This window comes from Papaver somniferum, unplaced genomic scaffold, assembly GCF_003573695.1.
Source record: "Papaver somniferum cultivar HN1 unplaced genomic scaffold, ASM357369v1 unplaced-scaffold_10, whole genome shotgun sequence".
Classification (NCBI taxonomy): Eukaryota; Viridiplantae; Streptophyta; class Magnoliopsida; order Ranunculales; family Papaveraceae; genus Papaver; species Papaver somniferum.
The window spans coordinates 5,025,768-5,039,374 of record NW_020618825.1 but is presented as its reverse complement, the minus strand read 5'-3'; the positions used below and the strand labels follow the sequence as shown (position 1 = coordinate 5,039,374).

Here is a 13,607-nt window from a genome sequence, read left to right as displayed (position 1 = left end):
ATATGGCTTCAAGAACTGTTGGGTGAAATCAAAGGAAGAGAACCTGAAAAAGTTCTCATCAAGATTGATAATAAGGCAATTGCACTCACTAAAAATCCAGTGTTTCATGGGAAGACGAAACACATTCACAAAAGGTATCATTTCATACGAGAATGCATCGAGAAGGAGGTCATCAACGTTGAACACATCAGGAACTGAGCAAAAGCAGATATATTGACAAAGGCATTAGCTCGGATCAAGTTTGAAGAAATGAGACAACTGATTGGAGTACAAGATATGTCACGGGTAAGGTTGAAGCTTAACGGAGAGAATGTTGGATTAACTTCAACATAGAAGTCACTAACAAGCTGGTTAGGACAAGATTAGGAAATTGATGTAATCCTAAGGGAATTAGAAGTCATCTAGTCCTAAGAAAAGGTAAGACATGTAATAAGGTAATAGGACTAGGAAAAGGAATTCATAGTTCTATATATATATATGATCACCAAAGCTGTGGTTTGATCATATGAGCAAGATGAGAGCTTGTGTTTAGTTTTGAGAGATTTTCTAAACATCAATAAAGAGAATCGTCTTTATATAAGCTAAGTTTCATCTTGCAGTTGCCATTATGGATGTCTTGTAGATAGTTAAAGGATAGCGCAAACCAGAAAAACCATCTACAGGAAGGTATTTCACTGAGGTCCAAAAGAAAAGAAACTCCCTCTGCTGCTCCATGGACATACCCTCGATAACCTTCCAAAAACAGCAAATTTGCACATCGTTTTTCTGTAGACCACATATTTCGTGTGGGCTTTCCAATCTTTTAAACAAATAGGTTTACCACTTCCACGCAACAGACAATCAAGACCTTTCAGCTTTATACCTTGGAAAAAGTTTTTCGCCAGCCTTCCTTTACAAAAGATATCACCAAAACCTCGTTTAAAATACGGAAAATGGGTTATTTGTCCAAATATTTTTCAAATATGGTTCAAATAGACGAGTAAAAATTATTATGGGTGTAATGGACACCAAAAAAATAGCAAGGATGAAACTGGATTTATCCTGACTTAAACTTAAAAAATAGCAAGGATGAAACTGGATGCATCCTGATGTAAATTAAAAATAAGAAAAAGTTTTTTAAAATGGGTAGGATGAATCTGTTTACATCCTGGCTATTTTTACATTTTTGTCCATTTAAACAGTATCAAAATCTAAATGTCTTTTTCACCTAGGAATTGTTGATTTTGGTCTTTTTGACCAATTTTGTGTTTAAAATATGCAACCTTTGCTGACATTTGATTTGACGTAGATATGCTGAATGAGAAGATGTACATATTGTTCTCTGTTCTTACTATTGAGAACAATGTTGATCCCTCCAGGGCACAATTCCACTGTTTTCCTTGATCCAAACTCTTCAATTTCTCTGACAAATGTCAACCCCATAACATCTGAATCAACTAGGTCAGCATCCATCTCCAAAATATTTTTGCAACTCCTACACATGATTGGATCTGCACATCGTATGTCTTCCAGGGATATTTTCCCCTCTGCCAAGTGCAAGAAAAATACCCGATCAAATGCAATCCCAACGTTTACTTCATGCATCAATGCTAAAGCGATAACTTGACCACAGAAGGGAAAATATTTAAGTCGTCTCGGTTTGACTTGTGCTGGGTTGGGAAAGAATCTGCAACGATCCTCGGGGTATTCTACAAAAAGAGAATATTCTGGACTAAAGAGAGCTTGGCATACCAAGAAAAGCCACTCCCGCATGACACCATGACCTGTAGCTACCTCGTCTTTGAATTCCACAGAGAGGCCATTATGTAAGGCCCCGGCTTTTACGAGAATAACGTGCTCAAATGATTCTTTCAGCAAATGGGACCTGTCAGTGAGGATTTTGTGCAGCTCTCTGCCATCGTCTTCTAACTCAGGAAGCATCATCCGCATCAGATGTCTTCTTGATTCAAAATCTATTGCAGAGTCATACTTGAGAAGCCATAGATGATCATCACCCTTCTTTAAGTGCCAAATAAGATAGCTCATTGCAAGGGGAAATTGTTGAAATGCCAAAGAAAGAAGCTTTTCCCCATTATCGTAAAGCTTTGCTATGTTGTTCAACTCTTTCAGAATTGAAATCAGGTACGACCACCCAATATTAAATTCCAAATTGTATCCTGCGTCCGAAATAGCTACCTCTAAAGAGTCCATGCACTCCTCGAGGATCCCCGCCAAAATTGTTAAAGACAAATGAAACATATAGATATTATTCAAAGAATGTGGGTACCCATAGTTCTTGAAGTCATACGGATTCAATGGAAGTGATCCTTCCTTCACTCTCACATGATCGTCAATCGCACTACGGATATGGAATGAAAACAACTCGAATTCGGAGAAATTTCTCTTAAGACTCAATAATTCAGAAGTTTCTAGAGGTGATGGTGACAGGTAAGTTGATACTAAAGATCTTCGCAACTTCATGTGTATCCCAATGAAAATCTTGAAAATATGTTGGTCTATTTGAAAAGGCAATTGATTTCAGTATGGATACAAGAGTTTCACGACAAGAGTAGCATAACTGGCGCTCCTCATCATCAGTAGTTTCACATAACTCTTGGAAAAAGCTCAGAACTATTGTAGCACACTGATTCTGTATGGACCTAGGTAAGAAGAAGCCAGAATTCATATTAGGGTCGATTAGGAAGAGCCTAATGCATTCCTTACCTATGTGTTTATTTTCTTTAACTGAGGACTGGAACAATGAAACTAGAACAAATGTTAAACCAATGTGGTCAATGATTTGAAGATGCTCCATAGATTTGTTCATTCATGTTATATCTCGGTATGGTCCTCAATATATCCTTAAACCCTGTTAATATACCGTCTCTTGACGAGTATCGAGCATGATGCACCTCGTCGTCGTTATCACCACAACACATGCTATACACAAAGTATGTAAAATCGGCGTTTTCTTTTGTTCTTTGTCCATATTCATCACTCTTTACCAACTGATTATTTTGAATATTGGCTTCGTTATGTACCTCCTCCATCCTGATATGTTCTTTACGCAGTATCTTGGTTCTTGACTAAGTTTAAACAGACAAGTCTAAAATTTGCAAATTACACAAAGACCTATATATATGTATGGACGATAAATATACAATATATGGAATGTCACCAGCTGTCCAAAGATATAATCATCTGTTCCTTCAATATATTAGGAATCAGAGTAGCCCTCAAACTGGTATTAGTAGGTGGGGCCCTAAGCCGCCTCCTTCCCATACTCGGGATCCATTGTCTCCATAATGACCTCCATCAAAGGGCGTATCACTTTTCATTACCCATGGATTATTTCTTTTTTTTTTTTTACAAAACCAATTAACAAAAGCATATATTATCGACGGAATTAAGTATTAAGTACCATATCCCCACACCATTTATTCCACTACTTGCCCTAAGCAGGTCATAACATATCTATCTACAAGTACTTGTATATATAATGATCTGCAAAAATCAATGTGATTTTGGGGCAGTATTGGATGTGTTGGATATTTTCAACAATGTTTGCCGTTGTCCGGGGGTCCGAGGGGCGTAGCCCTTTCGGGGTATGTTCGATTTTTGATAGTGTCTCTTCTCTTTAATGGATGACGATCTTTGATAGCGTCTTTCAAAGCCGATCCTATACCTATAAAGGCCCTATGCGGGAAAAATTGTAGAGCCTTTTATAAAATCAAAAATATTTTTATAATAATTTTTCCAACGACAGTAAAGAAAAATGTCAATAATCTTTAAAACTATGGGCAATGGTGCAGTAGATAAAACGTTAAGTTAAATGCAATAACTCTTTTTGTTAATGTAGCCTACAAGAACATATCCGAGGGGAACTCAAAACATAGATAAAGATGTGTATAAGTATAATCCAGGGGCTACGTAATAATCAAAGTGACATGGTAGCCTTCGTGGTGGCACTCTAACCCTTGGTCGGGTGTTCGAGTTTTTGAAAACCCAAAATAAGGTTTTTTTTTCATCAAGTAACTGGACTGGACTTGGAGAGAAAGTAAGTGTACATCAAAAGGAAAAAGGCCCTCGACAGAGTTGGGACCTGTGTGGTGGCACGGCCCGCACGCCTTCAGGCCCGACTCTGGCGTCTTTTGAAGATGAAACGTCATCTCCAAAAGGCATGAAACCCTCTATAAATAGCGAAGGATTCTTCCCATTACAATCATCAAAAACTTTTCAGAATCAATTACAATGCTTTCTTGGTTGGGTCAAGGGAGTACAACCTTTGAATCCAGCAACGTTGTTAGGGCTTCATTATATCCTGACAGCAATATATCGCTGACCGATTGTACTCGCTAATTTATTGGAAAGGGTCGAAATAATTGCTGAAAAGAATCGCAAAGCCTTGAAGCTCCAGTGATACAACATTCTTTTCGTTCTTTGTTTTCATCCTCTATTACCCCAAATTTTCCAACAGAATGAAAGTCTGCAAGCTACGTAGATAGCCATCGATATATTAAGATGACGGCATAAAAGTTCGATGTCAACTATACATTCTATACTATCGTACTGAAATTCTCAAACTATGTAGCAAAAAAATGGAAAAGTTAAGACGATCTGTGTCTAGAGAATTCAATTCTTACATATAAACACATGAAAGTTAGAAAGGTTCGGTTTTGTATAGGAGTTCATTACTTTTAAGCTTTATCGTCCACAACATAAGTACGAACAAAGATGAAACAAGTGCCCATTTATTCTATGATTGTTGGCGAACAAAGAGAATTTGGAATTATTTTACCCAAGGATGCAATTTCAATTGGAGTTACAATAGAAATATTTCGACAACTATAAAACTTGGAGTCATAATTTGGGTGATGAAAGACTTGACCGTATATGGAACAACCTACCGGTTGCAATATGGTGGCGCATTTGGAAAGAAACTAACTCTAGAATTTTCAATCACAAAAAGAGAAATTTGGAAAGTCTAATTCGAGATATTAAGATGCAAGCTTATTTTTGGGCGGAGTCAAACATTAAAATGTTGGGTTTGATGGCTAACATGGTGATAGGTTTATGGCTAACATGGTGATAGGTTTATGAGACTCGTATTTCTAACGTCCGCTTTGAGTTGGATTTGTGTCTATTGGTGTTTGTTTTTTTTGTTCTCAATCCGCTCTTTGGTATTTTTCCTTTTCTTTGGGTGATCGGTTCCAAAAATCAGTCTCCTTTTTTTTTTGTGTCCGTTATATTTATTGGGTTAAGGTACCTCTAAGTACCTTTCTATCAATAAATCCTTTCCTATTGACCCATAAAAAAAAACATAAGTACGAGAAGATTGCTAGCTTGTTCCACTTCATAACGCCGGACATCCGGACCTTAGACTTCTTCTAATATCTCTTAGACAAAATTCCAGTGATTAACGTTTTTTTCAGTAAGGATTTACTTTGAAAAATTGCAAAAAAGATTTTCTTGGAAAAATTGTAGAAAAGAATTAAAAACTTTCATTTATTTTCGGACAAAAATAAAAAGAAAAATATTCGCTTTTTGTGGGACAGAGAAAGTATCAATCTTAAGCGAACTATAAAAACCTGATTGTAATACTTAGTTTTTTGGGGAAATTGGGGACATGCCCCAAGATCGACTGTCATCTTGGGGATATGCCCCAGGATTATGTTTGCCCCATCAGTCAAAAATTTCATCCAAAACCGTTAAGTAGTCAACATTCACTCACATTTGGGATTATATATGTGAATTAAAAGATAAATGTACTATATATTAACACCTTACAAGGTTCAGGAACATATTCTGAAAGAAGAAACCTCGACGAAATTAGAGAAAAGTTCAGAAACATTTACGATAAATTGACTATTTAACGGTTCCTTGACGAAAACCGTTATTTTGGGGCATATTCCCGAAACTGAAATCCTGGACCGTGTCTACAAAATGACAGTTGATTTTGGGGCATATCCCAAATTTTCCCTAGTTTTAATCGTAATGAACACAACCGTTCTCTCTCTGTAATACAGATCACTGTTAACACATCCTGGATTATGACTAGAGTTGACCTCCTCTGAATGCACGGCGGCTGGTGCGGATGCATCATATGGTTTTTGTAGATGTAAACTCTCATCTGGGATATGGTAGACTACTTCGAACGATTGAGTTCAATGAAAGGTAAAAGACTCCTTCGTTCGAAAATATTTGCATGTGACAGAACGTGAAAAGGAAATGCATGCAACTTCTAGTTACATGCTAAATTAATAGAAAATGGTTACTTATTGAGTGTAATTATGATTATAACACCACTTGTTTAGTTAAGTAAGGAATTATTTATGCCAAATCTATCCTTAGCTAGCCAATAGGTATTAATTAATTGGTTCCCTTCTTTCCAATAATGGTAAAATTATGATATGTCTTCAAGTCAAGCTACAATCAGTTAATGGTAGTGAATGGTAGATCTATAGTAGCCCTCGGATCATAATTAGATCCACCTGTTTTAAAATTTAGATTAAATGTAAGATGATTAATATTGTCAATTATTAATTAGTCAGACCTAAAAGCTTACTGTGAATGTCATGTGGTGTGTCGTGTGCGGCTGTCTTTTCTGTATAGACGACTTCCTCAGTTGCTCGATCGCTATCTGTGTGTCGTTTGAGTGTCTATAAATAGAAATATGCTCACTAGTTTACTCACTAACTACTTCGTCAAATTTTCATTAATTATCCATTAGCTAATAGCTACTTATTTTTTTCAGTTATCATGGGAATGGCAGATATCCATTCCAAAAGTTCTTTCTCTGTTGCAATTTTATCTATCTTTCTCATCTTCTAACAGAAGGATCAGATCCAAGTTCCGAACGTCTTGGACGAGCTCAAGGAAGGTATACTTTAGCGGGCATTGATGAACCTGTGGCACTTGTGAATGCCAATATTGTTTTCACAACTGGGAAATATAATGGCAGTACTTTAGGTATAATGGGGAGGAACATGTTGCTACCAGAAGTTAGAGAACTGATTATTATCGGTGGTACCGGACTTCTTCGATTCGCTCGTGGTTATGTTGAAGCTCGGACTCAGCTTCTTAATATTATAGCTCGACAAGTTATTGTTGAGTACAACTTGTATGTTTATCATTATTGATGATCTTAGATTTTTTTTTTCTTTCAGTTATGCTAGTACTCTTCCTTATCTCTATCCATGTAAGGATATGAAGGCTATCTATCCTCTTGTGTCAGTGTTCTTCGTTTTGTTTATTTTCTAGATAAATGTATGTTTCTTGACCTGTAACACTATTTTTTTTTAAAGTTAACATTGTCAGCTGTTCTGCCGGAATTTTCAGTTTCTTCACGTTCTAGTCTGTAGTCTGCAAAAATAATACCCCCTACATTATAAAGTGAACCACTAACAAACCCATTCTCAATCCGGCTTACACTGTCAAGCCCACAGCTGATTGGAATTTTATTCACTAGTAAGGGTTGTGAACAAAACCTATATTTTAATATTTTTGTCAAAATCCTAAAATTAACATATCAAATAAATCATACGTCCAACCTTTACTAATTTTATCTCTTTGAAAAAGCTTTCGGAACGATTTACCCTATTAGTATAGTTAATGGAAGCAAAATTTAGACTTTCAAAAGAATATTGGAAATCATTCTTTTCTCAGGTTGCATGACATCATGAGTCCATTTTTTCCTAGTAGATGCTAAATACACAATTAGTGAATATATAAAAAATTTCATGCTTTTTTTTTTAATGGGAAAAGATAATTCATATAACTTAACAATGTGACACAGACAGTTTCTCTTGATTGAGAGTTTTCAACCATACAGGAAAATTACTTCCCCAGAACAAAGGAATACTACTGTTTTTAGCTTCTTTAGCCAAACAGTGGGCTACTTCATTTGTGTCTCTAGGAACGTGAGTACATACCCAACTACTGAAACGTCCTAACATTTCCTTACAAGCAGTTGGGAGTGATCCTAAAAGCAAATTGTCTAGATTTTGGTATGGGAAACGAATATTCCCAATTGTGGCTACTCCTCCCTATAAAAGGTCTAAGAAACGCCCTACAAAATAACTGTAATTGCTAATATCTCTGTATAGCCCTACACCCCCTTGTTTTGATATTTTCAAGGAAAAAAAAGGGTAAGTGGTAATCAATATCATAAAAGAGTACCCATTCAAAAGAAAGGGATGAAAAGAAAAGTAGGACAAAGTAAAATACCGATCTTTACTTGAAGTCCCCGTATTCTTTTGCGTTTAACGATTTTCATTTTGGTGGGGTGGGGAGATTGCACCTCCTTTAGTAAAAGTAGGGCAAAGAAACTGGCAAGTGGAAGCGTATGATGCTTTAATAAAGAATGTGTGCCTGGCTAGTAGTGATCGAGAATCTCACATTGGAATGCTTGTTTTCCTTAGCTTCGTACTTGTTCCGCAAGAATTTTAAGTAAAGAGGCAACAAATTCCGTTTGAAATTACTGCTTGACATCAAGAGAAGACTCATGTCAGTGACTTCAATCAGTCTATAAACGTACATTCTACCACAAGTTCAAGAGGGGACTTTTTTGTTTTCGCTACCTCATCTTTATCTGTTCGCTGTAATACTTTACCTTTTACATAGCTTCATCATGCCTATGGAAGATATTCTAGTCAACGGTGTAACTGAGATCTTGAAACCGTTGATCTCTCTAGTTTCTCAGCAGATTACTCTTGCATGGGGTGTAAAAGACGATTTAAGAAAACTTAAGGATACCTTAGAGTCAATTCAAGCTCTAATTACTTCTGCGGAAGAAAAACAAGTTAATGATGCTGCTGAAAGACTTTGGTTGAGAAGGCTTAAAGACATTGTTTATGATGTCGATGATGTTATGGACGAGTTCTCTTACGGGCGGCAGTCCCAACTTCATCTTTGCGATCTTAAACAAACCTAGCGCCTCATTCTCTTTCCTTTCCTCCTTCAAACCTAGCGCCTCCTCCTCCAAACCCTAGCGCCGCTTCCCCTTCTCTCCTCTGATTTTGTCTCTGACAAGACCAGAGGAGAGGTGTTTTAGATTTAGATTTATATTTGGGTATCCCTAATGCTTTTTATTTTCTTTTTTCCCTAGGGTTTTAGCTTAGATTTGGGGCTTTTCTCCTCCATTTGGTGGATGATAGAGGCGAGGGTTGGAGCTGTTGCACTAGAACGTTTTGTGTTGGTGCGACGTTCTACCATTTATCACGCGATGGGAAGAGATAACCAGGTTGGGGAACCATGTTTTAATGATGTTGGAATCCATCACAATATGGTGTTCAAGGTTTTATCTCTTTTTTGGTTTTAGAAGTTTGTAGATGGTGTAGGTGTTTTCGATCTATGGATTATGGAGGAGACCAGTGAGGTTGTTTGTTTAAAGTCGATCCTGTATTGGTGGTGGTCGATCTTGTTTCAGGTGTTTGGGAAGAATCTATCGAGGTTTGGAAGATTCATTTTCGATCTTGTTTCAGGATACTCACCATTAGGATATCCATAAAATATTTCCTGAACTTATCCACCACCACTCTCCAAATCCTCGACATCATCATGGACTCGAAGTTTTATCAACTACGATAGATTTACACTGTGGTTGAGTGATGCCGGAATCAAATATGTTTCTCTGTGACATAATCAAGGACCGTGACATGGTAGTGTCACTAACAGATTGTGGTCTTTTTGGGTTAGGGTTTACAAATGGTGATGGAATCAAGTGGTGGTTCCGTAGGGTGTCCACGGTGGCGGAATGTGACAGTCTGTGTCACCAATTGTGCTCTTTTGGGCTAGGGTTTTGGTTGGTTTTTTCGTTTACTGTACTTAATTTTCCTGGGTTAGGCTTTTTTAATTGGGCTTTTTAACATATTTGGGAGCTATCAATTCTTGATATGGGTTACTTGGGGAAGCTTTTTACAACCAGTGTGATTAGCATTTGGGGAGCTTATTTACAACTTGTTTTGTAATAAGCATTTATGTTCTGGGTTTTCATTTTATATTTTCGTGTGTATATTCTTCAATCTTAATAAAATTTCTCTTCCAATCAAAAAAAAGAGTTCTCTTACGAAACCATGCGTCCTCGTAAGCACAAGGTACGAGCTCTTGTCTCATCCTCCAACCACTTTTATTCAAATTCAATATGGCTCGTAAAATTCGAGCCGTCAATGAGAAGTTAGAGGAAATTAACAAAAACAGTGACAGGTATATGTTGCGAAGTATTAGTAATGCCCAAGACAATCATACTAGGGAGCGACGTAACCGATTAAGCTCGTCTGTTGTGGACGATTCAAAACTTCTAGGGAGAGATGGTGCAAAATAAGACATAATAAATATATTGATGGACAAGTCGTCGCCATCAACATCGTCATTGGGGATTTCTTCTCGACCAGACAACATTTCCACTTTATCCATAGTGGGTATGGGGGGATTGGTTAAAACTACAGTAGCTCAAATGGTCTATAAGGATGACTCCATCGTGAGAAACTTTGAGCTAAGAGCTTGGGTATGTGTCTTTGATAATTTTGATATCTATAAGATCTTAAGAGACACCGCAGAGTCCATTACTAGAAACAAATATGAGAATCCATCGAATGTCGACGTACTAGCGAACCAAGTCAAGGAAATGTTGATTGGTAAAAAATATCTGCTGGTGCTCGACGACTTGTGGAATGAAGATGTCGGAGATTGGGAAAAACTGAAGAGTTACCTTATCCATGGCGGCATGGGAAGCAAAATACTAGTCACTACACGCAGTCACAAAGTTGCATCTGTTGTTGGTGGTAAAATTCATGATCTTGAAAAGTTATCAGATGATATTTGTTGGTCCATTAAAGAGGAAAAAATACTATGTCGAGGTGGAGCAGTACTGACAAAGAAAATGAAAAATACTGGAATTGAAATAGCAAGGGAATGTGATGGCTTACCCCTAGCGGCGAACTCACTTGGAAGTTTAATGTGCTCGAGAAAAGATGAAAGCTATTGGTTGTCAATCTTAAATAACATTAATCATTTGAGAGATATGCCTGAACATACAAGAATAATATCTATATTAAAACTTAGCTTTGATAATTTATCTTCCCCTTTAAAACGATGTTTCTCATACTGCTGTATTTTTTCAAAAGACTGGGAAATAAATAGAGAAATGTTAATTCGATTATGGATGGCATAAGGATTCCTTTTTCAAGCTATTGGAGGAGATGATTTATCTTTTGAAGATACGGGAAATGAATATTTTGAGTATTTGGTGTGGAGTTCGTTCTTTCAGGATGTGCAGAAGGATGAATTGGGTAGCATTAGGACATGTAAGATGCATGATTTGGTGCATGACCTTGCGATGAGTGTTCAAGATCCTAATGAATTTGGAATTGCAAAAGTAGAAGATGGCAAAGAAGAAATTTCACAAGTTCGTCGTTTACAACTGCTATTTGATGAAGGACCTCGTTTGGCATCTCCAAATGTGTTATTGAATGCCATGAAGTTGCGAACTCTTATTGCTGTTGAACCATATGATTTTTCGCATATCAATTCTTTATTTCGTTGCCGGTGCCACTGTAGTACAGTGGTAAAGCCACTGGGTGGTGATACCAGTGACCTGAATTCGAAACTCGCTAACACCAAAAATTTCTAAGCTCAAGCATCTGAGGTACCTTGACCTGTCATACATTGATTTATTTGGTGCAGCGTCAATAAATCACGTTCCAAGTTGGTTTCTTAGAGAAATTGGGAATTTTAAGAGTTTGAGGCATCTTGATATCTCGTATTCAGATATTAAACATATACCTGAAAATATCGGGTCCTTAGAACATCTAAGGTTCCTTGATCTTTCATATACACCAATCTCAAAGTTACCAGACTCAATCACTTGCATCAGCAGTTTAAGAACACTAAAGTTCGATTATTGTTGGAACTTAGATGCCTTACCTACAGAGCTAGGAGGACTGACACAATTAAGGCGCCTTAATTTGGAAGGTACTGGGATCGAAGTATTGCCTGTATCATGTATTAAAAACCTCTGGAATTTGGAGATAGTGGAACTAAGATCATACTGCAAGCTTCCCAGAGAAATTAATAATTGGCCAAAATTAAGAATTCTTACGCACTCTAGAGATGATGATGTAATGTCTAAAGGTATAGAGAGGCTCACTTGCCTTGAAATATTAGAGGATTACATGGTTAGGAAAGAAAATGTGATTGGCGAAAGTCCTAATAATAGTTGCGGTAGTGGCGTTGAAGAGATGGCAGGCTTAAACTCCCTTGAGGTGTTAGGTATAAGAAATCTGGAGAATGTGAGAGGTGCAAAAGAAGGCGCAGAAAGAGCAAAGTTAAAAGACAAGCAACACCTTGTACGTTTGGGTTTGTATTGGGGTTCCACTGATGATGATAGTAGAAGTATGAAGGATTGTAAGGTGCTGGAGGGTCTCCAACCTCACTCTAATCTAAGGAAGTTGTATATATATGGATTCTCAGGTGTAAATCTCCCCAACTGGATGGTGGGTTGTTCTTTATCTAATTGCCTTCCGAATTTGGTGACATTAACTTTAACAGACTGCAGCAATTGTGAGAAGCTCCCAGCGCTTGGTATGCTCCCATTTCTTCAGTATCTTAAGATTGCGAAAATGAAATCAGTCAAGTGTCTGGGCGAAGAGTTTATCATCAACAACAACGAGAAGAAGACAGCAGTAGTATTACTACAAAGAGATCCCCCTCAATGTTCCCTTCTTTAGTTAAATTGGATATTAATTTGGAAACCTTAGAAGAATGGGTTGCTCCTCCTATTTCTTCTTCTTGTTTCCCTATCCTAGAGCGTCTGGACATCTTTTACCATCAAGGATTGAGATCCACACCAATAATGTTGTTTTTTTCTCTTAAAGAATTGATATTACTTGGTACCAGTGAAGATGCAATTAATTCGCTACTAAATAGAGGAGGAGATGGATGTGCGACAAGTTCTCTCGCATCCATTTCCATTTGGTATTCTCCAGATCTTATATATTTACCACCACTGGGCGTACTACTACCCCGACACAATACTGTTCTTCTTCGGGAACTAGAGATTGTGCATTGCGCTAATTTCCAAGGTTTTCGTGATGATGCTGATGATATAAACAACAAAAATATCAGTTCTCTTCATTCACTGTGCTTAAGAGATTGCCCTGTTTTAGCATCAATACCTGATTTACGATTACTGACCTCTCTCCGGAAGCTAAAAATCAGGAGTTGCGATAAACTGAAAAAGGAGTCAATACCATATGATCTTAACAAGTTCCTCACGTTTCTTGAAGTACTCGATGTTGATTTTACTCAAACGGACGAGGAACAAGTAGATCCAAGCTGTTGTGCGAGCTGGCTTTATTAATCGATCCGTGATTCAATTCCCACCGCCAGGTGTGTAATGCCAAACCTTCTTCAATAGTCTTTGCCATATAAGTTGAGTTTAATGTTTGATTGCCAAGTTTCAGATCAACTGAGATTAAATTTTTCCTACGATCTCTAGATATAAGCAGAGAAACTATGTATTGATAGATTGCTAACCACGCTAAAAGTAGACTGCTGGTAAGAAATTTGATAAATAGTCGAGATAGATAATGAATGGGGAATCATGCATAAATATTAATCTCATTCTGCTG

General features: G+C 37.3%; 1 protein-coding gene and 1 pseudogene across 1 annotated transcript; one reads left to right on the top strand and one right to left on the bottom strand.

Annotated features, from left to right (window-relative positions):
- Positions 1–588: 588 nt before the first annotated feature.
- On the bottom strand, positions 589–2,460 carry LOC113326198 (annotated as a pseudogene).
- Positions 2,461–10,318: 7,858 nt separating this feature from the next.
- LOC113326196 (putative disease resistance protein RGA3) lies at positions 10,319–12,704 on the top strand. Its single transcript, XM_026573968.1, has 3 exons — positions 10,319–10,843; positions 11,246–11,567; positions 11,662–12,704. Exons 1-3 carry the CDS (start codon positions 10,319–10,321, stop codon positions 12,702–12,704), a joined length of 1,890 nt encoding a protein of 629 aa, XP_026429753.1.
- Positions 12,705–13,607: the final 903 nt, after the last annotated feature.